The 25,000-nt window shown below is 38.2% G+C and overlaps 3 protein-coding genes and 1 pseudogene across 5 annotated transcripts in view; all 4 read right to left on the bottom strand.

Annotated features, from left to right (window-relative positions):
- LOC107726825 (solute carrier organic anion transporter family member 1C1-like) overlaps window positions 1–1,873 on the bottom strand; it is a 6,052-nt gene extending 4,179 nt beyond the window's left edge. The window contains exons 1-5 of the mRNA XM_016536525.1: window positions 1,776–1,873; window positions 1,446–1,578; window positions 933–1,039; window positions 685–837; window positions 445–543 (exon numbers count right to left, since the gene is read on the bottom strand). Of these exons, the coding sequence (XP_016392011.1) occupies window positions 445–543; window positions 685–837; window positions 933–1,039; window positions 1,446–1,578; window positions 1,776–1,779 (496 nt within the window). The 5' untranslated portion in view covers window positions 1,780–1,873. The remainder of the gene's footprint in view (window positions 1–444; window positions 544–684; window positions 838–932; window positions 1,040–1,445; window positions 1,579–1,775) is intronic.
- Window positions 1,874–6,670: 4,797 nt separating this feature from the next.
- LOC107726830 (solute carrier organic anion transporter family member 1C1-like) lies at window positions 6,671–7,514 on the bottom strand. The gene is made up of 3 exons (XM_016536531.1): window positions 7,472–7,514; window positions 7,254–7,371; window positions 6,671–7,061 (listed from the first exon to the last, which is right to left on the bottom strand). Exons 1-3 carry the CDS (start codon window positions 7,482–7,484, stop codon window positions 6,827–6,829), a joined length of 366 nt encoding a protein of 121 aa, XP_016392017.1. The 5' UTR covers window positions 7,485–7,514; the 3' UTR covers window positions 6,671–6,826.
- LOC107726824 (solute carrier organic anion transporter family member 1C1-like) lies at window positions 7,484–20,755 on the bottom strand (annotated as a pseudogene).
- Window positions 20,756–21,140: 385 nt separating this feature from the next.
- LOC107726840 (solute carrier organic anion transporter family member 1C1-like) overlaps window positions 21,141–25,000 on the bottom strand; it is a 16,000-nt gene continuing 12,140 nt past the window's right edge. For all 3 annotated transcript variants that reach the window (XM_016536543.1, XM_016536542.1, XM_016536544.1), the window contains 4 exons: window positions 24,337–24,521; window positions 23,964–24,028; window positions 23,761–23,878; window positions 21,141–21,918 (listed from right to left, as the gene is read on the bottom strand). In XM_016536543.1, coding sequence (XP_016392029.1) covers window positions 21,699–21,918; window positions 23,761–23,878; window positions 23,964–24,028; window positions 24,337–24,521 — 588 coding nt within the window. In that variant the 3' untranslated portion in view covers window positions 21,141–21,698. The remainder of the gene's footprint in view (window positions 21,919–23,760; window positions 23,879–23,963; window positions 24,029–24,336; window positions 24,522–25,000) is intronic.

Genomic DNA, 25,000 nt, shown 5'->3' with positions numbered 1-25,000 from the left:
CCAGAGCATTCTTACTCTCCTGTTCAAATCTTCCCAAGTCTTCTCTTTCATTGCCCACTTAGCTAAAATCCCTGAGTCATCCTAGTTTGATGGCCTATCTGGGTTTTCTTGCTCCACTGGGTTTTCCTAAGCCACCTGCAAGTCCTCTGGTTCCTTCAGATCTCCCTAGGCCTCTTACTCCCCATGGTCTTCTGCTCAACCGGTGCTAAACAGTGTGGTCCTCTGCTCCAGACCCAACAGACTCTCTGACCCTACCCTGGTCCATTACTATATTCATGTACCATGGTATTTACATGATACTCCGGTACTTTAAAGAGTAAGTACTACCATGGTAAATGTCATAGCAAAGAAAGTAATATTTTTCTTCTTGTTGATACTTTTTTTTGTGAGTGACTACTAAGGTGGGATGTATTTTAATTTGGCAGTATACCAATTTTAACTCACCTTGATTCACTAAGCCAATGTCCACAAAGAGACTAGCACACAGAGATCCAAGTGAGTAACCAAAAATTGGCCCAATCACTCCAAGTGTGTGCAGACAACCTACAGAAAAGAAAAATATAACAAAATAAACTAAATCACATGTGAAACATGGGTAGCTTTGATATGATCAAAAAAATAAAATAAATAATAATATATATATATATATATATGTGTGTATAAGAAAAACAATCATTTTCTCACCAATGTAAAAAGCAGAGTTTTCTGGGCGTGCATAATCATCTATGAATGACATTCCCAGAGGGCCGATGCTGGCTTCCCCAATGCCACGCAAAATGTTTCCAAACAGTACAATCACCCACGTGGGTGAGCTTTCCGCTTCCCCTTTTAGACACCCTATTCAACCCATATAGTGTGCTCTGTTAGGTATTTTACTGCATTTTACAATTACAATATCCAACATGCGTTCTCACATATTCACCACATATTACCGGAAACAAGCTGTTGAACAGTACTCTGGTTGTCAGATGAGCATGTGGAGCTCACTGTGAAATTATCAGCATCATTACCGTGGGCGGCAGCTGTATCGTACTTGTATCTGTCAGAAAAACAGACAGAAAAAAAAATACAAAATTACATATTATCTATACTTATTGCCTAAAAAGAGCACCTTTGAATGAACACAATGGCTTAAATACATCTCTTTTATGATGGACATGTTTTTAGTATCTGAATTAAAGTTAATTTGGGTGGTATATAGTCAAAGCGTGATAGAACTATCATGAGGATCTACAGATGACTTTTTTTCTTTTTTTGAGTCATTAACCAGGAACTTTTCTTGCAAATGTTATAAAAGTTTTTCAAAACCATGTGAAACTGAACATGAATACAAAAAGAACATTTCTAAGGATTTGCACGTGTGTTTTAAGTTAGATGTTTAAGGGATCTTTCCTATTCTTCATTGTGGACACTCAGTTTGTCATTGACTGATAAATGTTACTCACTGGCTCATGATGAATTGAGGTAAAGCCATTAATAGTGTCCCTACACCCATCAACAGGACCCCTGCTCCAATGATCTTGGGCCTATGAAACTTAGCGCCAAAGTAGCTAACAACAGTAATGACCAACAAATTACCTGCAAGCAAATGTTATGTTATTTAACAAGTTATATTTTGTTTCACAGCATACCATCAATCAAATATCCCATTTTTAAAGTATGAACGGCCTTTCCGTCACATTAAAGCATCAACGGTGTGACTCACTGGTATAAGTGCTCTAATGGCTGAACCCCGTCCCTCATTTCTCACTGGAGCTCAACACATCACCACTCACCCATTTCAAAGCTGCCATCGATGATGCCAACAGTAGAGCTTGGGATCTCAAACCGCCTCTCAATCTGAGTGATGGTACTTTTGGTGTAAGCCCCCGTCAGGGATTTTGTGAAATAACAGAAGGCAAGTAAACCAATAAAGATCTTTGCAGACACAAGGGCAGAAGAGAGATTAAGTGAGTATTTTATAGTCTTGTTGTTGTTGTTACATCAGAATTTATCATAGTATTTGTCAGAAATATTTAGCTATAGCCATTATTTTTCACCATTAAAACAAATGATCAGCTTATAGTGGTTTAATTAAACTTAGATTGTGGCATATTGTCAAAAACAATGTCTCTTGCCTTTAGAGTTGGAGAACAGCATTTAGTTTGAGGTGTTTTCTGATTGCGACCTGAGTACTCAATTGTTCTGGGCTCAATGGACCTGTCTGGACTGCCCTCCACTGTCATGATGAACTATGAGCCATGAAAGAGGTGCAAAATCATGAAATCATGAACAATTTTGTTACTGTTAAACTGCCTTGGTGTCTAATGTAATGTGTCTAATTTTTGATCTCTCTCTCTCTCTATATATATATATATATATCATCCTGACTACCAGCTATGGAGTTTTGTCCACTGTAGAGGACATTATGTTTTAACGATTTCTCTGAGACGTTACATGTCACAGTTTTAAGTCTGGATGTCCTGTACAGAGCACATTCAGGGCTTTCCAGAGATACCAAATGATTGGATGTTTCACCATGACCACTCCCTCTCCTTGGTCTTTAAATATGGCTGACATTCATTTAGCAGGACGTCGATTTCATTCATGTCCACTGTAGAATACACCAGGACTTAAAGCATGTTTATTACACATTTTGGGAGACACAACAAACGAATAGAGAAAAAATTATATATCAATATTCCTATTAAATATTAGATATTATTATGAAAATCTTGCTAATTATTACTCCCATTATTGCACTTATTTGTTCATTCTATGTTGCCCCAAAAACAAATTAATATGCAAATTAGATACAGTTTATAGATACATTGCATATAATGGAAAATTTGTTTATGGCCATTTTACACACATTTTGCATAAAGAAAAAAGTTTTTTAAAAATATCTTTCATAACATAGTTGAGAATCATCTTTATATAAAGTTTGGTATAAAAAATGGAAATTGATTTCTGGTTAAAACAAAAATCCCACTCTTTTTGCCTTTTCAATTTTATTTTCCAAAATTTTTCTTATGCTCTAAACAATGTAATGACATGACAAAATACTAAATTCACAATACTGTTTTTTCCTGGTAGTCAGGAGGATATATATTCCAATATGCCAATGTATTCACTTCAGAGGTGGTCCAAAAGAAAAATACATTGTAATCAAATGCAAACAAACATTAAAATATAATATTTGAATGATATTAAAACACTCACATATCCAGTGGTTCCTTCACATAGAGAGGAGGCACTAAAATGTAGAAATATTTCCAAATGAGCAATCTCTAAATGCGACTTTATATGTACATTTACATTTTGTCATTAACTAGCACTGAGTAAACCTTTAACCCAATTGTAGATCAACCTGTACAGTACAGTTTGTAATGTGCCCAATTGTGTCAAGTGTTTATATGGCGAAATGTATAAAACTCAAGAAATTTTTAAACAGAGACAATTAAAATAAGATGAGACATTAACAGCATTTAACAAACACCAACCAACAAGAACACAGAGTGACACCAACCAACACATATCTACTTATTTATGGTGCAATGTGTATGCTGGCAGTCTCTCTGTTTTTAGTGATGTGTGTGCATTCACGTGTGCATTATTTGCCTTAAAAAAGTAAACTTAGGGTAAACTTGCAGTTAATATGTGGTAAATGTTGGCAAAGAAATCTTTCTTTGCCACTTTCTTACAAATAACTGCTACAGGTTTACAACGCTTCACTGGTCAACCAGCAGCAAACCTTTAGCAATAATGGACAGTTTGCTGAAACTGACAGACCTGACCATTTTTGATCTCTACAGGCAACCCTTTTTACACAACTTATTATGTAAGCATGCTTTATTAATTTGTGACTTCACTGCAGTTAAACTGTGGCCATTTTTTAAAATAAATTATTTCCCCTGTTCAGATACATTTACTACATAAAGGTGTTTCATTTTATGTCATAAAAGTCTTCAATGGGAAGTAGACTGTAAAGAAGATCGCTGGTTCACAAGACCAGTTCACAACAAAAGCCATATCTAAATCCATAAAGTTTTAAAAATATAAAAGGACAACAGAGGAACATTATTGTTGGAAACACTTTCAGAGTGATGTTTACACACATATATATATATATATATATATTTAAATGCCAAAAACACAAAAATAATTACTAAAATTTGACTAAAATGTAAAAGTGAAAGCAAAAAAATGTTATTCAAAACACAAACTATAATAGTAACTGAATAATACTATAATAGCACAACTAAAGAATTCTCTTTGAATTAGCAATGTTATCGTCAGTTAAATGCTAATATGTTTATCATCATAGTTAATTTGAACAGGCCACAACAAAAACAATAAATAGCAGTGGGTGAAACAAAGAGAGATCACAGAGTTCCATCCAAATCCATTCATAACTATGTTCTCAAACATTAAACTGAAGCAAACTACAACACACATCTCATACTTATTCAGAGAAATAAGTATTCTCAGTGACAGCAATGTGTAGTGCAACATCTTGCGCAAACTCAGCTGTTAATGGACAAATGAATGCATGCATGACAGTTCAATCTTCTTCCATCATGTTTGGACTTAAAGCGTTCGAAATATTGCCAAAGGTATTCTGGTTGTGGTTTGGTAAGTGAATGATGCATTGTTAAAACTTTAATGACACTTTTCTAAATGTGTGCTTGGCCGTCCATTCTGAGTCTCCGTCCTGTTTCAGGGAAGGCAGCAACAGACACAACCAGTCGGAGCCTGCGGCCCACTACAGGTGAGACAGCAACCGATACCTCAGTTCTGAGTCTGAGTCCTGTCAAGGAAAGGACTGTAACAGATCAACCTCTGTCCAGAGAGACACTAACAGAAACACCAAAGTTCTGAGTCCTTCCTGAGTCCTGTCAGGGAAAGGACACTAACAGAGCAGGTTCTGAGTCTGAGTCCTGCGAAGGCAGGGACACTAACAGATCAACAAGTTCTGAGTCTGAGTCCCGAAAGGGAATGGACAGTAACAGATCAACAAGTTCTGAGTCTCCAGCACGTCCAGAGAGACACTAACAGAAACACCTCGGTTCTGAGTCTCTGGCCTGTGAAGGTGAGACTGTAACAGACACAAACTTTCTGAGTCTGAGCCCCGCAAGTGTGAGACAATAGCAGATCAAACTCCTTTCTGAGTCTTCCATCCTGAGGGACAGAAACATCAACGTTCTGAGCCACTGGCCCATGCAGGAAGAGGCAATAACAGATACCAAGTCCTGAGTCTCCAGATTGTGAGGCAGCAACAGATACGACCATGTTCTGAGCCTCAAGGAGAGGACCAAGTTCTGAGTCTCTAGCCCAGAGAGGCAGAAGACACACAGACCTTTGCAACAAGGTTACGCTCCGGCGAGCAAACCTTCACTTCAAGGTACTTTTGCTTGCGTGTTCCAGGCAAGAACCTTCTGCACCTACTCCAGGGCAACATCTGTGTGTTCCAGATTTTAGGACCCTTTGGTGCTCCAGGAGATCAGCATCCTACAGTGCTTTGTGTTCCAAGGCTGTTGAAACGGATTCCTGCTCCTTTCCCCACTGCATCGTTACCAGCACAACCAGTGGATGAAGTCACCGCTACCGGACTGCTCACTCAACCACAGAGAACGTAACTATCACTTATACAAACCTCTTCCAGAGACCTTGGCATTGTTGTATGTTATCAGTATATGACTTTTCTAATTTACAATAGATTAATGTTTCTCAACCCTGGTCCTGGGCGCCCCCCAGCACTGCACATTTTGTGTGTCTCCCTAATCAAACACACCTGATTCAACTCTTTAGCTCATTAAAAGAAACTCCAGGACCTGAAATGGGTGTCAGATAAGGGAGACATACAAAATGTGCAGTGTTGGGGGGCGCTCAGGACCAGGGTTGAGAAACACTGCATTAGATGTTATATAGCTGATTGCAGTTGATAACTAATAATCTTTCACATATTTGTTTGATGCATAATAAGGTTCTTCAGCTTATTTGTTTCAGAGTAGAAACAATTTTTCTTTCCAGATAATGTAAGGCGCTCTGATTGTTTTTGTTGTAGAATACGATAGGGGATATATTCACACGTTATAGAAACGAAAATGATGGTGTATAAAATTGATTTTAAGATAAAAAAATTAGACGACAAAGAATTAACTTGACGGTAGCACCGACATATCAACACCCAACATAATCACTTGCATTTTATGCAACTTATGCACTTTATTCCTTTTTCGTTTATGGTATTCCTTTAGCAGCTGTTGATTACTCTTGTCTATCTTTTGTTAATACAATCTATTTTATTACACTTGTGTCTTCCTTGTGTTGATGATACAGAAAGAGGTTCTACAAGTTTGAGATCCCACCAATCTTTCTTATGTGATGTACTCATAATCACACCTTAAGTAACACGTGATCCAAAAATCATAACGTTATTGGTGACGTGAGTAACCATCACTACACTATTTCACCTCCCTAGGTTGGTGAAAGCAAATTCACTACAAAAAGAACTGAGATTTATTTTTTTCTAATACATTTATTAAGAGGTACAAACTCTGGATCATGAAACACAAAGTACAGTAGAGCATAAAGAGTGTTATGGCTTGCGCTGGTTTCCTTATGGTCTGCTGTCCTGGGCTGCATTTCCCAAAAGCATCGTAAGCTTAAGTACATCGTTGACCCATTGAAACCAATGGAGCTACAATCAACTTAGGCTTAAGATGCTTTTGGGAAACACAGCCCTGGTCATTGATTTTATTAGCAGTTCTTCTGCCATTAATTTACAGTGTCAGCACTGTCTCCTAAATTCCCTGAAAGAGCTACAAAAGATGATAGCTCATCGCTAGCATTCAGTATTGGTGCTTTCTGTTTTTTCTCTGGGACCGGTATCAGTTTTGGATCCGTCAGGATGGCACATCTCTGGAGACTGAAGTTCGGTTTCATTTTGCTTGCTGGCTGTTTGCTGCAATGCTTTGACTTCTTCTTTTCTAAACTGCTTCCGCAGAAGTACAATGACAGCAATGATGAAGAAGTAGGAACATCCACTTAAACATGTAGTCAGGCTCAAGAAGATCACTCTGAAAACAGAACATTAAGACTTTCATGCTGCACATACAATCCTATTTGTTTTTCAAATGTGAGCTTAGGACTCTGACAATATATCTACATGGGTACTTAAAAACTTTATACTGTAATTATCAGTGGCTTTTTCCTCCATTTTTGTATTCTAATAAAGACAATGGTATATAATTACAAGCACACATACACACCTGTACATATTTGAGTCGTACATACGACAGGCTCCTCTGCCCCCGCAGCTCTTTATTCCCCATTTTAAATACGTTGAGTCAATGAGAGCTCCAAAATATACAGGAGCAGGAATACCACCTCCAGAAAAATATTAGACATTAATGCAGTTTATCCAAAACATAATATAAACTAAAATATTGCCTAGCTTATGACTTATTGTTTACTGTATTACTTGTACCTAGTGTTCGCATCACAAAGCCAGTGACTTTAGCTCAGGTGTGATGCATCTAAAAACATATGTAATATACAGTAAATATCTTTCATCTTTTAGATCTGAAAATGCATCTGAAAGTAATTTTGTAAAGTAGAAAGCAGTTTAAAAGTAAAAGGGTTAGTTCACACAAAAATTAAAATTCTGTCATTAATTACTCACCCTCATGTCGTTCCAAACCCGTAAGACCTTCGTTCATCTTCAGAACACAAATTAAGATATTTTTGATTAAATCTGAGAGCTCTCTGACCCTGCATAGACTGCAAGGATACTACCACGATCAAGGCACAGAAACGCAGCAAGGACATCGGTAAAGTAGTCCATGTGACATCAGGGGTTCAAACATAATTTAATTTTAGCGAGAATACTTTTTGTGCGCAAAGAAAACAATAATAACATAATTTATACAACAATTCTTGTCCCCAAGTTACCGTCTTCCGCCATTTTGGAGAAAAGGCCTACCCCAGAAAGTAATCAGCGTTGTTTACGTTCAGTAGAAAGCGTGCGCATGCTCAACGTAAACAACGTTGATTACATTGATTACGCTCTGGAGTACTCTCCAAAATGGCGGAAGACGGTAACTCGGGGAGAAGGATTGTTGAATAAATTACGTTATTATTGTTTTCTTTGCGCACAAAAAGTATTCTTGCTGCTTTGTAAAATTACGTTTGAACCACTGATGTCACATGGACTACTTTACCGATGTCCTTGCTATGTTTCTGTGCCTTGATCGTGGTAATATCCTTGCTGTCTATGGTAGGGTCAGAGAGCTCTCAGATTCCATCAAAAATATCTTAATTTGTGTTCCGAAGATGAACAAAGGTCATACGGGTTTGGAACGACTTGAGGGCTAATTAATGACAGAATTTGCATTTTTGGGTGAACTAACCCTTTAAATGTAATAACTGTCAAATTAAATATTTAAATATTTAATTTGATAAAATTTAATATTACACTTTGTTTTGATGGTACATGTATTTGCAAAGTTACTTATAGTCAATAAAATGTCTGTTGGGGAACCATCAAATACAGTATTATCAAATTTAATAATATAAATACGAAAATGTGAGAGTACTTGCCTGGGCAAAACTCACTGCCACAATTCTTGCTTAACAAAAGACTAGTAACTATTCTATCCTGATGGTAACTGACCGTATAATGATCATGTATCCAGGAGTAGTGCTCAGAGAGTTGATGAAGGAGCTGAGGACAGACACCGCCATGTAAGAGGTGAAACTCCGGGTACATCCTGGCCCATGAGGACACTGTCCCAGAGACACAGATCTGCTGCCCTCTGCTGGTGAGGGGGTTAACACACAGCTGCAGTTGTGAAAAACCTGCCACCATCAAATGCAAACAAAATTATTATTGCAAATTATAGTATGTGACATATACTTACAGTAACACTTTAGTATAGGGACCAATTCTCACTATTAACTAGTTACTTATTAGCATGTCTATTATTAACATATTGGCTGTTTATTAATACTTATAAAGCACATATTTTGCATGAGCATATTCTACATCCCTAATCCCTAAATTTAACAATTACCTTACTAACTATTAAAATAAACAGCAAATTAGGAGTTTATTGAAGCAAAAGTCGTAGTTAATGGTTGTTAATGGCGAGTATTGGACCTTAAAATGAAGTGTGATCATACTTACGATACACCTTGTGTGCCTAAGGTTTGGAAAAGTGCAGTTTTAGCTAGATCAAATTATACTGTGTTTTTGCCTTGTCCAGTGGAGGTGGTGCATCCTGCCAAACAGGGTGACACGTATGTAATGCCACTGTCAGAGCACACAGGATCCCATTCAGATGTAGAGCAGGAACAGTTCTGGTTACACTGAGACATGAGTGAGCGCTCATCCTGTGATGTTCCAGGGGTCCTGAGGAGGAATTCAGAGATTGGGGATTGTTTCCAGTTGGAGACACAATATTCTGGCTAAGAGCCAGTGTTCATTTATAGCAGTGGTTCTCAATTGTTTTGTTTTTTTGTTTTGTCAAATCCCCCTTTGAAACTAGATTTTTTTTAATTTTATCCAAAAGTAATTTATTAAATAGCAACACTGATTTTCATGGTCATTATAAAATATACTATAAATATATTTACATTTATTCATTTAACAGACACTTTTATCCAAAGCGACTAACAAAGTGAGAACAATTGAAGCAATCAAAGCTAACAAAAGAGCACTAACATGTAATTATTGTGAAAAGTCTTGGTTAGTCTAATTCAGTACACGTAGCAAGGTTTTTTAAATAATAAATAAAAAGAAAATAAGTAGATAGAATAGAAAACGAATAGAGAACGCTTGTCACAATTCACTCGGAGCACGGAACGAGGAGACACGGAGATAGCTTCAAACCACAGTCTTTTAATAATCCAAACACCAGGGGTACGTAGGAGACACAGGAACACATGGAATGACATTCAGAACCGACAAACACTGACTGAAAGGACTAGGGCTTTTAAACACAGGATAATTGGGGGAAGAACTAGACACTCCTGGAATCAAATTAACACAATCAACGGGAGACAGAAACTGGGTCACATGGAGCAAAAACACACACAGACAGGTCCATAACCCTGACATAACACCCCTCCCGGAAGGTGCGTCCTCGCACCGTAGAAACAACATGGGGAGGGGAATGGGTGTGAACTTGGGAGGAGGTTCCGGAGGAGGACGGATATCCGGGAGGAACAGTTTGGTATGGTCCTCGAGAGCTTTGTCTCCCTGCTCCAGCAGGAGGAGGAGGAATTCGGGGCGAGTGAAGGGATCCATGGGGACACAACGGAAAGAAAAACACTGGGAGAAAAACGGAAACAAAACGGAGGGTACAAACGGAGGTAACTCTTTAGGTCGGTTCTTCTGTCACAATTCACTCGGAGCACAGAACGAGGAGACACGGAGATAGCTCAAACCACAGTCTTTTAATAATCCAAACACCAGGGGTACGTAGGAGACACAGGAACACATCCATGACAACGCTAGTGTTAGAGGGTCATTTTTATAAAAAAAATCTACTAAAAAAAAGTAGATTCAAAAGAAAACAAGTATTTCATATCATATAAAATTATACACTACAATGTCCATTTTTTATTCATGTAACCCATAAGGATATGCTTGAGAGGATGGTAATTGTAACACAACTTTAAAAACCACATAAATTATCATAAAAGTGAGGCATACAACTTGTGTGCTGTACAACAAATACTCTTGAGCCAAATTATAGTTTTGTGTGTAGAACAGAGAGAAAAAACAACAAATCTTCTGCATCAATGATACAGGCAAGACTGTCTGTGGAATGCAGAGAAAAAGAAAGAAAGAAAGAAAGAAGGAAGGAAAGAAACTTGAGAGATTTAAAAGTGAGGAAATGAACGAGATTTCTCTTTACAATATATCCTACATTTTCAGAACTGCTGACTTGCAGAAGTATACAAATACTTTACCCATTGTAGGACACAGTGAGCCCTGCCACAGGCACATTGTCACACTTTGTGCCGAAATGGAGGAGGAGGAGGAGGAGAAGGAAGGCCGTGAAGGAGGTGATGAAGGAGAGCTGAGCCCCTGCCACGACACTTAACTTGTATCTTTTCATTAACAAACCACCCAAGAATATTCCCACAGCAACCACAGGCAGGATCAGGACACCTGCGGGACATGACATGTCTTTAGTTTCAATTAATGTCAAACCTGACGCGCTTCTCGGAGTGTGTTACACTGTATGGTTGGGTTGTTCTTGGGTTCGGTGTGACAGATGAATTTGCACCAAATATGGTTGCATTTTAAGTAGGTTTATGGCCTGTCACATCAAAAACAAAAATATGGTCGATAAGTCGATAAGACCTTTTTCACAAGGGATTAACTGGAATAACATTGAAAAAAAAAAAAAAAAGTTTTGTAAGTATATAAAATAATTGTTGCATAAAATGACATTTTGTTATTTTGGTATATTTACAAATATTAAATTTACACAAACCCTATAGATTTCAAAATTGTAGGGTTTGTTTATAAGCACAACTGAAGACACTGAATGAAGACCAGACATTAAATGAAACAATCAACTGCCTGCCTCAACATTTACTTGGAAGGGTTCTTACGAATAAGGAAGTTTGCTCTTGATGCAGACTGGCCAAACTGTTGCTTCATGTATTTGGCTTTGAAGGTGAGCAAGCCGATGAAAGAGTTGAACTTCAAAACAATCCCACACAGCAACAGGAAGTATGCAGGAGTGCACATGAGTTTTTTCAGGGAAGGCAGGAATCCTTAACATTTACATAACAGAATACAGAGAATGAAGTGAGCTTTTTCATAAAGATTTGCATAGACGTTAGCATAACTTCATGTAAAACATGTAATCATCGTGCCTATCGTGTTGATGCAGACTGGCCAAACTGTTTCTTCATGTATTTGGCTTTGAAGGTGAGCAAGCCGATGAAAGAGTTGAACTTCAAAACAATCCCACACAGCAACAGGAAGTATGCAGGAGTGCACATGAGTTTTTTCAGGGAAGGCAGGAATCCTTAACATTTACATAACAGAATACAGAGAATGAAGTGAGCTTTTTCGTAAAGATTTGATAGATGTTAACTTAACTTCATGTAAAACATGTAATCATCTTTAAGACTTATATAAAAGCTACCTGTGTTACAAATTGGAGTGACTCCTGGTAAAGTACTGCCATTTCTAACACAAATTTGTTAGTTTTAAAGAGGATGTGAATAGAAAAAAGTTCAAACAATAATGGATTTGTTAAAAAGTGGGAAGGACGTTGCCTTTTGCAATGTCGGCCAGGTTCACTGAGTGTGTGTTTGGGAGGACAGGTTGCTCCTTGTTGTCCTGATCCACATTAGAGTTGTCCTTCCCTTCCTTTCCTTGTTTGGGTAAAGACCTGGGTAGGAACCAAAAAGGAACACCAGCAAGTACTAAGATGGCAGATGACACAAAGAAGCCCAGCCATCAAGCGTGCATCCTGTGGAGTGATGGTCACACTATCTGCAGGGGAAAGGGAAAAAAATACATACATGATACAACATTTAAACTATATTATAGGTCATACCTAGCAAATACCACCACAGTATATATAGCAATTTATTGCTGCTAACCATTAGCTTATCCCTAAAGTATGATGATATTTCAACCCTGTGATAGTAAGTTTGGAATTCAGATACTTTCAGTATTCAGATGCGTACCAACACTGACAAATCCAATATCCACATACAGTTTGGCACACATGGAACCCAGTAGGAATCCAAACATGGGACCCAGCAGCATAATGGTCTGAAGACACGCTAAACATCACAAGAGAGATTTTCATTAAACATTCCAAAATGAAAATTGAAATTTGTTGCTCTGGGGTTGCTCTTCCCATGTTTGTGTGTGTGTGTGTGTTTACGTATTTATTTTATTTTTAAATAAGTGTACTTATTACAGAAATTATATAGTTTAACAGAATATATAGGAGTGAAAATAGAATGTAATGTTTTCATACAAAATTACAGGTAAACCCTCTAGGGTCTGAGGGTGTTTTGGGGCCCTGGGGAAGTTTTGACATGCCCTGACATTGGTGCATTTTTCATTTCCTTATAAAAATACAAACGGCTTGTCACAAGGTTTCCATTACCCTTCAAATTGCGCAAATTGAAATTGCGAATTGAAAATACGCCTAATGGAAACACAAAAACACCCATATATTGCAAAAAAGTTTTTACTCTCGCATGAGGTGGTTTTTCCAGGCAATGCAAAAAAGGAATAATTCGCAAAACTGCAATGGAAACGTTTTTTTCGCATTTACAGGTCACATGGCGTATGCAAAAAGTCATATGATCATTCTTCATTGTACTATAACCTCCGAGAAACACTTCATACGTGGCCGCTCTCCAGTATAAGGGGCTTTCCCTACCATTAATGCTTAGACAATTTACACTGCACACGTCTGCGGTGCAGTGTGGCTCTGATACATCCACAAGCTGATTGCGACCACTCTAGTCAATGCTTGTGTTTATTCCAGCCGCGCCACGCACATTTCTGAAGCGGCTCTCTGTGCTGCTTCTGTAAAGATACACGCATACGCCTCCTTTGAATAAATATAGCCAAAATCCGTCAAAATCCGTTGCCATGACTTATCGCGAGAGGCAAAAGGTTAAGTTTTAGTCGCATAACATTGGTTAATGGAAATGCTGTCATTTCGCAATACTTTTCTATCGACATTTATAAAATATCGCCAAAGTTTTGCACAAATCTGTAATGAAAACGCGCCTACAGTTCGGTTAGTTTGGTCTTTCTGTTTGCTTCCTTTTTCCGTTGACATGGTTATTGATTTGATTGTGTCATTATGTTCAGCTGTGTCTTGTTAATTATCCTTGTTTGGTCGGTCTATTTATATTGGTGTCTGTGCAGTTTGAGTTTGACGGGTCTTGAGTTAACTTTGATGTGTATGTGTCACTAGCCTTCCCTTTCTGGATTTACCTGTGTGGATTTTTTAAAGACTGTCAGCCTTCATCTGTGTGTTCATTGACACAGAACGTTACATGGCTAAAGTCTGATTGCACTGTAATCAGCACAAATGGGCTACTATATTATGTGAGCAGCATATATGTACAAGTTTTATTTTGGAGAAAATAACAGTTATGCATGGTTATTGAAAAAAAAAAGTTATTTAAAAGGCCATAAATCTCATTCAAAATATTTCAAATGCATTATTTTATATTTATATAAAATGCAGTTATGTGAACTTCATGTGTAATTTCATAATTCTTCATCTTTAAAATATGGTTAAAGTGTACTGCTGAATGTACTTACATTTATAGTAAACTAAAATATACCATCATGTCATTTCTACTGAAACTTGCTGTTCATGACATATGTGTAATTATAAAGTTGCATTTAAATAAATATTAACTAATATTAATATTAACTTAACATTCAATAACACACTAGAGTTAAAATCATAATCAAGTTATGCATGTAAGTTAACAAGTGCTTCTTCAAAGCATGACAAAAGACTATTAAAACAATGATTTCAAATGTATTGAAACTTTGATATTATTACAAAGTGCACTGAAAAGTTTACTTAAAGGTACAATAGGAGATCTTGGAAAATGCTAACTTTAGCCTGATAGCACTGAAAGCGAACGTCCCACCCTTCCTGCAATCGCCGTCCAAAGCCACGCCCCCTGAACGCATTTACACTCACAGACCAGAGACAACATTACTACAATAGGCTACATCAGGTTCCCAATTCCAGCCCATGTTCCGAAGTGAAGTAAACTTAAACGGATTTCCCTGTTCAGGGAGTAGGGAGCAATGAACTCTGTGTAGGGATCATATCGATCAGAACCCAGTTCATGCACGTAGCTCACTTCTAACGAGCTGGCGCGAGGACTGGATTAACCGCTGGGCTACATCATGTGTCATTCACCAGTGAGAAATCTTTAAAAGTACTACAATACCAGGAAGGAAGATCGGGTTGTTGATTCTCTGGCATTCTCGCTCTGTCTGCACAGCGTGCGTGAACGCGCTGATGACGTATCCTGTCTGCGCGAACTGGGTGCGCAGAGGTATGCTAATACATACGTTGACAGGCAGGTAGGAAAGCATATTAAAACGCTCGGACCGAACGTTTTGATTAGACGAACATTTCTTGATCCTACACCTTCCACAGAATATATAAATACAGACAAATACATTTAGACCACTTAACTTAATGATTGCTATCGGGATGTGAAGAGACTTTCAACCAGCATAACAAAAAATGTTTCTAAAGACATTCACCTATTGCACCTTTAATTCTGTATTTCAGTTAGTTGCCAAAGAAATATTTCAAATTTTTGTTTGTTTAGTTTTAAATTTAATTTTAGATTAATTCCACTTCACATTATTTTTATATAGTTTTAGTTTTAGGTACTAAACTAGTTAACTGTGAACAAGAGTTACAGAAAGAATTAGAGAGAGAGAGAGAGAGAGAGAGAGAGAGAGAGGGGGGAAAAGGCAAAAGGAGGGACATAAAGAAAAAATATTATTTTCCCATTATTATTTGAAGTTTTTATTGCTTAAAGGTACAATAGGAGATCTTGGAAAATGCTAACTTTAGCCTGATAGCACTGAAAGCGAACGTCCCACCCTTCCTGCAATCGCCGTCCAAAGCCACGCCCCCTGAACGCATTTACACTCACAGACCAGAGACAACATTACTACAATAGGTTACATCAGTGGTTCCCAATTTCAGCCCCCGCTCAGGGAGTGGGGAGCAATGAACACTGTGTAGGGATCATATGGATTGGCACACAGTTCATGCACGTAGCTCGCTTCTAACGAGCTGGCGCGAGGACTAGATTAACCGCTGGGCTACATCATGTGTCATTCACTGGTGAGAAATCTTTGAAAGTACTACAATACCAGGAAGGAAGATCGGGTTGTTTATGTTTGTCTGCCATTGCCTGACGTATCCTGTCTGCGCGAACCGGGTGCGCAGAGGTATGCAGATACATATGTTGACAGGCAGGTAGGACAGCATATTAAAACGCTCGGACCGAACGTTTTGATTAGACGAACATTTCTTGATCCTACACCTTCCACAGAATATATAAATACAGACAAAGACATTTAGACCACTTAACTTAATGATTGCTATCGGGATGTGAAGAGACTTTCAACCAGCATAACAAAAAATGTTTCTGAAGACAATCACCTATTGCACCTTTAAGTGTATTAATTAAATGTATTGTCTCTAAATGCACTTAAGCTTTAATTTCATTAATATTATATTATCTGCAGGTACATTTTTAAAATATATTTTTAATATTTGAAGTACACTGCAACACAGTTAAGCACACTTCTTTTCCATAAGGGTTGCAAAGCTCATTAGACATATTGGATACTTTATGTTTTAATTACTGTATATATCAACACAATAGCTGGTATTCAGTTAGAGCTATAAAGTTGATGTGGGTAACATAATTCTTTTTTTTTTTTTGTGCTGATGTAAATTATACAATATGCTGTAATTCACTAGGGTTTCTGACCTAGAGGTCCTAGAGTCTAGGGGATTAAAAAGATATCCAAATTTGACTTACAAATGTAAAATGCTGAGTTTTCTGCTTTTGCAAAGTCATCTATATAAGATATGCCAAGAGGTGTGACTGGTGTCTCTCCGATTCCTCTGAGAGCATTACCCAATAACACATAGATCCACAAACTAGATCCAGGGTCCTTCACACAATCTAGGGTTAAAGTGGCAAAATGAAGCACTTAGAACTTTCAGTATGCATTTTTGATTATCTTGGCCAACTCTGTTTTGAAAGATTGTTGAAAGAAACTATATTTTCACTGTGAGTCCTGAGTTACACACTGATGTTTAACACTTGTTAAAATCCTGAAAGCTAAACAAGTTCTTCTTCCTGAAAGCCTATCAGGCAATGGGGTACTTTAAATGTGGAGTAGTTACCTGTTCCAATGTTATTAGAAGGCTGAATGTGCACATTTGAGTAGGCCTTTGAAACCATGGGATACTGACAAGGAGATATACTGACAGTCTTGTTTAGAGAGCCTTCTATCACTGTGTCATACTTGTACCTGAAAAATAAAACCAACACAGACAGAGAAAGAAACATGAGCAACTTTGTAATAAATGAGAAACTAGCTAAATGTGGAGAGATAATATGCATATATGAACCTACCGCCCCATGAAAAAGTGTGGCAGCCCAGTAACAGCTGAGCCAATAGCCATGAGGAAACAACCCATCCCTATGAGTCGCGTCCTGTGTAGTCTTGCCCCAAAATGACTAACCACTGCCAGAAAGAGCAAGTTGCCTACAGAAAATCATTCAGAGAATTAAATCAATTAAGCATATATGTTAACATGGAACAGACAAACCATGGTCCATTCACTGATTATTCATTGCAACCCAGGCTCACTGGAAAATAATGTATGTGGCGACATTTCCATTTTAGCTGGCTTCTGCAAATTTGGAGCTCTTTTATCGTTACTAGTGTTTCACAGGACTCGTACCCGAGTGCTCTGCATTGCAAGTGCAATGTATCTGGTTATCTGCCTCTTTGATCATAATTTATGAGAAAAGGGATAAAAGTTTGTGTTTTTTCCTGCCACTAGTGTTCTTTACAGTTGGAAACTGCAGCAAACTGTATAGTATACATAGGGACATTTTTTGGAGTTTTGCAAAATATAGGTAGTGGCACATTCTTCTAATAAGCCTATGTTGATAATTTGGACAAAAACGTACTATATGAAAAAAAAAATCTCTAGTCAGACTGCTCGAATGCAAAGCAGTTTTGGTTGCAGTTAGATAATGTTTCAGTAAAACTACATTTAAAATAATGCAACCAAAATAAAACATCTTAAAAAATGTTAAAATACTTGGTAGGTTTTCTTCACAAGTAGTGGAGTCCATGTGGCAGAAGTATGGCCAAGAAGAAGTGGATCTGTCGACCCACTGTCCCCTCTGTTAGGGGTGGATACCATGGTGCAGGCATGGCCGAGGCTACATCTGTACGCCTCGATTGCTTTGCTCCTGGGAGTTCTAACGAGGATTCATCAGGATGGAGTATGCCTGCTACTAGTAGCTAGGTTTTGGCCAGACGGGTTTAGTTTGTGGATCTAGTGTCCCTCCTGGAAGGCTCTCCTTGGGAAATTCCAACCAGGAGAGACCTGTCCCATGCCTGGGGGTCAATCTTTCAACTCCAATCAGAGATATGGAAAGTATGGGTCTGACCCCTGAGTACCAGCTCATTTATTCTGGCCTCTCGACTGACGTCGTTGATACCATTCCACCATGAGACAGTATGCTCTTAAGTAGCGTCTCTTTGCATCATGGTGTGAAGGGATACAAGGGATACAGCAGGGATAGAAAACATCCTGGAGTGTTGCTTGTCCTGCAGAGTTTAGCTCCAATCCCTAATCAAACACCTGAACAAGTGTTTTTTTTAAGGGTTGGAGCTAAACTCTGCAGGACATCGGCACTTCAGGATATTTCCTATCCCTGGGATACAGGATACACGTAAACCTTCAGGGTAGCATATGAATCCAGTCAGCCGCTTGGTTGGTTCAATACTGGAATTCCTACAAGAGCATCCCTCAGCAAGGCTGACCCCTGCTACCCTGAAGGTTTACGTGTATCCTGTATCCCAGGGATAGGCAACGTCGGTCCTGAAGTGCTGCTGTCCTGCAGAGTTTAGCTCCAACCATTAAAAAACTTACCTGCCTGTAGCGTTAGTAATCCTGAAGCTTTAGCTTGTTCAGGTGTGTTTGATTAGGGTTGGAGCTAAACTCTCCCTTGTATCCTGTTTTTTGCGTAGGGTTTTGTAGGGGTTGTCAGATGCTCACTCTGACCAGCTGACTTAGCTACGGGGTCATGCCATGATGTATCGATCTTCTGTTGGTTTCACGTGATATGAATTTGCAGGTCAGAATTTTCCAAACTTGAACTTTGGGACGAAATGCAGAACAACTTTGCATGAGTTTGCGTTACCGCTTTCCCACATTAGCATGTGTATGAATGGAAGTCAAGCTACGGTAAGAAGGGACAAATGTGGAAGCACAGAGGAGAGAGCAAAACCTAACACTGGTCACGAATTACAGGCATAAAACGAGGATTTGTAAAGAAAAATGTCTCACCAGAGCTTTGGCAACGTCTATATCCTACGTCATCTGCTGGAATGCCACTCTCTCGTGAACGTGCGTACAACAGTTAGCGGAAGCTAGAGATTACAAGTTTTAAAGTTTTCAATATGGATATTTTCTTACACAAATGCTTCACTTCGCTTCAGAAGGCCTTTATTAACCCCCCGGTGCCGTGTGAATGTGTACCATTCACTGCTATTATAAAGCTTGGAAGAGTTGAGACATTTTTAATTATAACTCCTATTGTATTCATCTGAAAGAAGAAAGTCATATACACCTAGGATGGCTTTAGGGTGAGTAAATCATGGGGTAATTTTCATTCTTGGGCAAACTATCCCTTTAATGTAGCTCTGCTAATAGGGGACTTGCAGACCCTTTTAGTAGCCACCTCCTCCCTTGACTTCACCCCTGGACTGGTCATGGTGATATTGCACCCTTGGCTGGATTATGTTCAAAGGTGCCATCATCATCATTTGATCCCATTATTCTTCAAGTGAGTTCCCATCCACCATTCAAAATCCATGAGCATGAAAAGCTGAATAAGTTGTCCAGTCCGGGCCTTATGTCCATCGCTCAGGCCAGTTGCATTAAACCGATCAACTCTTTGTCTGCTTTGGGGGGCGCAACCAAGGTTCCGCTGCCTCCAAACACACCAATATCACATTGGTTTTCAGATGCAATTTCACTTGTCTATGAGACACGCCATATCATTTCATTGGTGTCAGACCCCACTTAACTCTTAATGTGGTTGATTCACAGGCGTTACCAAGAGGGGCGTTTGTGTTTGTGCTGCAGCAGGCTGGTCCTTTCCGCACACATTCATAAGATTTTATAATGTGGATGTGGATTCAACCGCAGGAACTCAAGTCTTTAGAGGTTGTTTCATTTATGTACCCCAGAAGTGTGCTTGTGTAATAGCCGACTATTCACAGCTTGCGAGCAGGCATCCTTTCAGTATGTATGGGTATTAAAAGTTACCATAGCGTCAACTCTTTCCACTAACTGTCTCAGGGTTATATATGCAATTCAGTTCCTTGAGAAGGGAATGAGACACTGTGTTGCATTGCTGTTGCCATAGTGTTAACTCTGATGCAGTGTCTTCTTCCCTTCTCAGGGAACTGGGTTAGTAACACTGAGACGATTTTTGCAGTTAGGGGGGAATTTTTGTTGAGGCATTTTTGGACCTATATACAAACCCATCTCAAAACTTCCATCAATGAGGCCTACAACAGAGCTGGAAAGGTAAAATCTCCTCTCAATCTGAGTGATGGCGCTTTTCATGTAGGTCCCACACAGAGTTTTGGAGACGTAGGCGAAGGAAAGGGCCACAATAAAAATCTTGAAGAAAAGTTATAATGGAAAGAGAATCAATGATTCAAATTAGTAATACATATATACAGCAATTAACCAATGGTGTTTAATGGTATCAACATGGATTACAATGACCACATATACATATACTCATGTTGCAGCATGATAATGCATGGCCCCATGTTGCAAGGATCTTCACACAATTCCTGGAAGCTGAAATCCAATACAGTAAAACTGCACATTTTGGAGTGGCCTTTTATTGTGGCCAGCCTAAGGCACACCTGTGCAATAATCATGCTCTGATAATCCTCTCAGATTTAGTTTGGTTTAATTCTCCCCTCCCAGTCAGAAACTCTTCACGCAGCCATTCATCTAAGGCAGAAGAAAATTACCGTTATAGGTGATTTTAAGTTTTCCTTTCTCTTTGGAGTGTTACAAGCTGATTGTGCATAGATAAGATCCCTGAAGTTGCAAAGACTAAAGTCTCAAAACCAAAGAGATATTCTTTATCAAAGTTAAGACTCTGAAGGAGGGGGCTTTGTAGAAAACGAAGCGTTTGAGAGAGGCGGGGCATAGAGGACCTACAATAATGTACAGTATTTGAAAAATAATGTGTTTTTTGAACATTAAAGCATGTCAACATATTCTGTTACACCAAATACACAAAATAATGATCTTTAAAAAAGCATCATATGACCCCTTTAAGTATTATAAAGTACACAATTACAGTTCATAAGTAATTTTGCCAAACACTCCAATGTTCCATGTACTTTACATACTGTCCATTACTTTCTGTTGCATTCAGTTCCATCCAGAAATTCACTAGGTTTTACAAAACAACATATATATACATATAAAACATGACAAAGTGTTACGATATATGTGACCTCAATGTATATCATCATGACATGACAAGAAACTCCTATGAAACAGTGAGCTTACAATGTTCTGACATGATAACAGATAATTCTATGTAACAATGTTCTGGTCTGATGAACCATATTATCCATAACTAGTGTTTTCTTTGAGTATAATACATTACTTTCTAGTTTTGATACTACTTAAATGTTGTTCTTTAAATGTGTAAAAAATAACAAATACAAATATATGTATATGTAATCAATAAATTTACAAATTATCACAGTTTCATGGCCAAAACCTTAAAATTTTACATGGAAATGGAAATCTCCTTTAACACTTTTTGGTGCAATACACACATTTGACTTTGAAAGCATAACTTCAGATAGTGGTCTCCTGGTCTGGGTTTTCGCTGCATTTTACCGTAGCTGAAGATGTATTCCCGTTGCCAGCAGAAACACCATTGTCATCCTGTTCTGGAGCTTTTAATTGGTTCTTTAGTGCAAGCTTCTTTTCGCGATGAGACAGTCTAATGTACACGACTCCCCACAATATGTAGGATAGGGAATACAGGCCATAAATAAGACCCAAGAAAGCGTTTCTGCAGGACAAAAAAGAAAGAAAGAATCTCTATATCTATGCAAGTTTTGTATGCAGTTTTGTAGACTTCATGACTACAAAATGTCAACATGGCAGTAATTAAAGCTTTTCTAGAACAAAGGGTTTTAAAAGGGTCATATGATGCGATTTCAATTTTTCCTTTCTCTTTGGAGTGTTACAAGCTCTTGGTGCATAAAGAAGATCTGTAAAGTTGCAAAGACTAAAGCCTCAAATCCAAAGAGATATTCTTAATAAAAGTTAAGAGTCAACCACTCCTACTTAAAACGGCTCATTCTAACACGCCCCCACATGTCGACGTCACGATGTGGGAAGATGTGCATAACGCCGCACAAATGTTCACGCAAAGACAGAAGGCGTAACTTTAATTCTTGCTGTTGCCGCCACTGCCATGTTGTGGAGTCGCTGTGTGTTTCGTTGTGAAAGCGAAACTACTTTGTTTGGCCTTCCAAAAGAGGACGTATGGTGAGGGGCGTAACATTTCCGTTACACGCTTGAGGTATTCGGCCAATCAAAATGCACTGGATAGCTGGCCAATCAGAGCACACCTCGCTTTTCCGACTGATGAGCTTTGTAAAAATCGACGCGTTTCAGAAAGGCGGTGCATAGGAAAGAAACAATAATGTACATTATATGGAAAATAATGTGTTTTTTTAACCTTAAACCGCATAAACACATTGCATTACACCTAATACACAAAATAATGTTCTTTTTAGCAACGTCATATGACCCCTTTAAATAAGGCTTTTTTTTATTTATTTTTTTTATATACTGTAAATACACTTTATTGTGTATTGCTGTACTCCCAAAGCACTTTACAATCATGAGGGAGTCTCTCCTCAACCACCACCAGTGTTTGTATCACCAATTGTTGTAGAGTTGCAGAAAAGTTCAATTTTGAGCTGATGGTGGCGCTAGTGGTCTTGAACAAGAGACCCTCAAACGATTCTGAGGATTATTCTGGTCATTCATTAACAAAATAGTTTTGCAACAACAAAAACACTAAGGTATGATACAACTTTGGTGTTTTGCCCCTTAAAAAGTTATGATGAAAGATATGACGAAAGTCCATGTGGCAACATGCATGTAATCAGAGAAAGACTTCAGATAACCTTTGCCATCATGTACCTATCCTATATTTGTCTTCATACACTAAGAAATAAGATAGAGCTATTCACTAATTGTATTGCAATTGCTAGCTGCAAACGGTTCACATACATGGCAAGTTAGAATGTGAATGTTTTCAGAAGGATCACGGATTATTGTTGTCACAGTAGCTTTTCATCAAATTAAATTTAAGGACATATAATTTTTCCATTGTTACAATACATAACTACTGTGGCTCTGTGGCTCATTTACACAAAGAACGGTAGCTATAAAGATAACTATAAAGATTAGCATCCACACCAGTGGACGATATCGTCCGTTTATTCTAAGTGCACGCTCGTCTGCCGCTTTAAATTCTCGAGCTTGTTACAGCAGGATTGATTCTGATTGGCTGTCAATGTTTTTATCGTTCATCAGCTGGAAAAAAAAAATAGTTTTGAAAGTGATTCCAATTATATCGTTTCTCTGTGCCTTTGACGTTATAGTTGTGGTGTGGACTCTGCTATTCTTTTATATTGAAAACGACTTTTAGAACTATATCTTTATCGTTATCTTAATACTTATCGATCTTGGTGTGAACAGGCCTTTATACAGACATTACTCAGATATATCGGACCATCTAGCAAATGAAATTTTTTTGTATCACTAATGGCATTATTTTGGAAAAGTGTGAATGAAAATGTTGAATTTCTGCAAGTGCCAGTGTAAATTTACAAACCTGAAGGCACCAGAATCATAGATACGACACGCTCCTCTCCCTCCACATTGTTTTGAGCCCCATTTCAGACAGGCCCTGTCAATCAAGGCTCCGAAATAAACTGGAGGGGGAATGCCACCTAGAAAAGTTTCTCAGATCAGCTAAAGATACCTTTTTTCTGTTGTTTAATAATCTTGTGTTGAGAAAGAAAGAGATCTTCTTACCCAGAGTCCGAACAATCAAAGTATAAATACCAAGAGCCAAAGACTTTAGTTCTGGATTTATGGATCTAAGAAAAGAGCAGTCATGAGGACATATATTCATTTTTAAACCCAATATTAAACCGGCTTCTCACATAACATACCATAAGACATAATTTAATTTTTAATAATGTCCCTGACCTTAACAGGGTGGAAGTATATTAGTTGACTTCAGTCAGAATATACCACTGCATATACCAATAAAGAAACATATTATTGTGTCATGAGGATGAATAGGCACAAAGAATGACCAGCATACTGTATTACATAGGATTCCTTAAAGACATTTAAGTCTCTCAAAGGTGTCTTTTTTTGCAATTTTGGGGAGATTCATTACCTGAGCAGAATAATGTAGCCTGGTGTGGCCCCACAAGCCGAGAGAAAGGCACCAATGACTGTCACCGCCATGTAGAACTTAAACATGTAGTCACAATCACTCTTGCGAGGGCACTGGCCCAGCACTGCTGACATGTTTGCATATGGGAAAGGCGAATCTCCAATACAGGTGCAGTTGTGGAATACCTTTGAAAAGAGTCAGATTGTGTCAACTACTACAACACCGGCAAATGCATGAGAGTACAATACATATGAAATCTGGGGCTTTTTTTAAACCTAGCAAAAAACAAAGTTTTAGGATTTTGAACATTTCAATTAAGAAATTTAGGTTAAACAAATATGTAATACTGATTCTAGGTCAGTAATCAAATGTAAGCAAACCATTTTTTCACATCACTTTTTTTCTTTTTTCTTTTTTTTTTGTACAAAAGGTCAGATTTCATTGAAGCGCACAACATGCTCTTTGGAACACTCGCAAATCATGCTGGCATTACATGGATCATCAGGTTTACATAAACTGGTCCAAGGCAGCTCGAGAGCTGCTGTCAAAAGGGGCACATAGTAAATGCCGAAACATATTGAAAATCAAATATATTTTTCAGTACGAATTTCTACTCAAATTGTTATTCTGACAACATAATTTGTCTTTTTTTTTTTTTTTTTTT

The sequence above is a fragment of the Sinocyclocheilus rhinocerous genome, unplaced genomic scaffold (assembly GCF_001515625.1).
Source record: "Sinocyclocheilus rhinocerous isolate Xijiao unplaced genomic scaffold, SAMN03320098_v1.1 scaffold155, whole genome shotgun sequence".
NCBI lineage: Eukaryota > Metazoa > Chordata > Actinopteri > Cypriniformes > Cyprinidae > Sinocyclocheilus > Sinocyclocheilus rhinocerous.
This window is presented reverse-complemented; position numbering and strand designations above follow the sequence as displayed.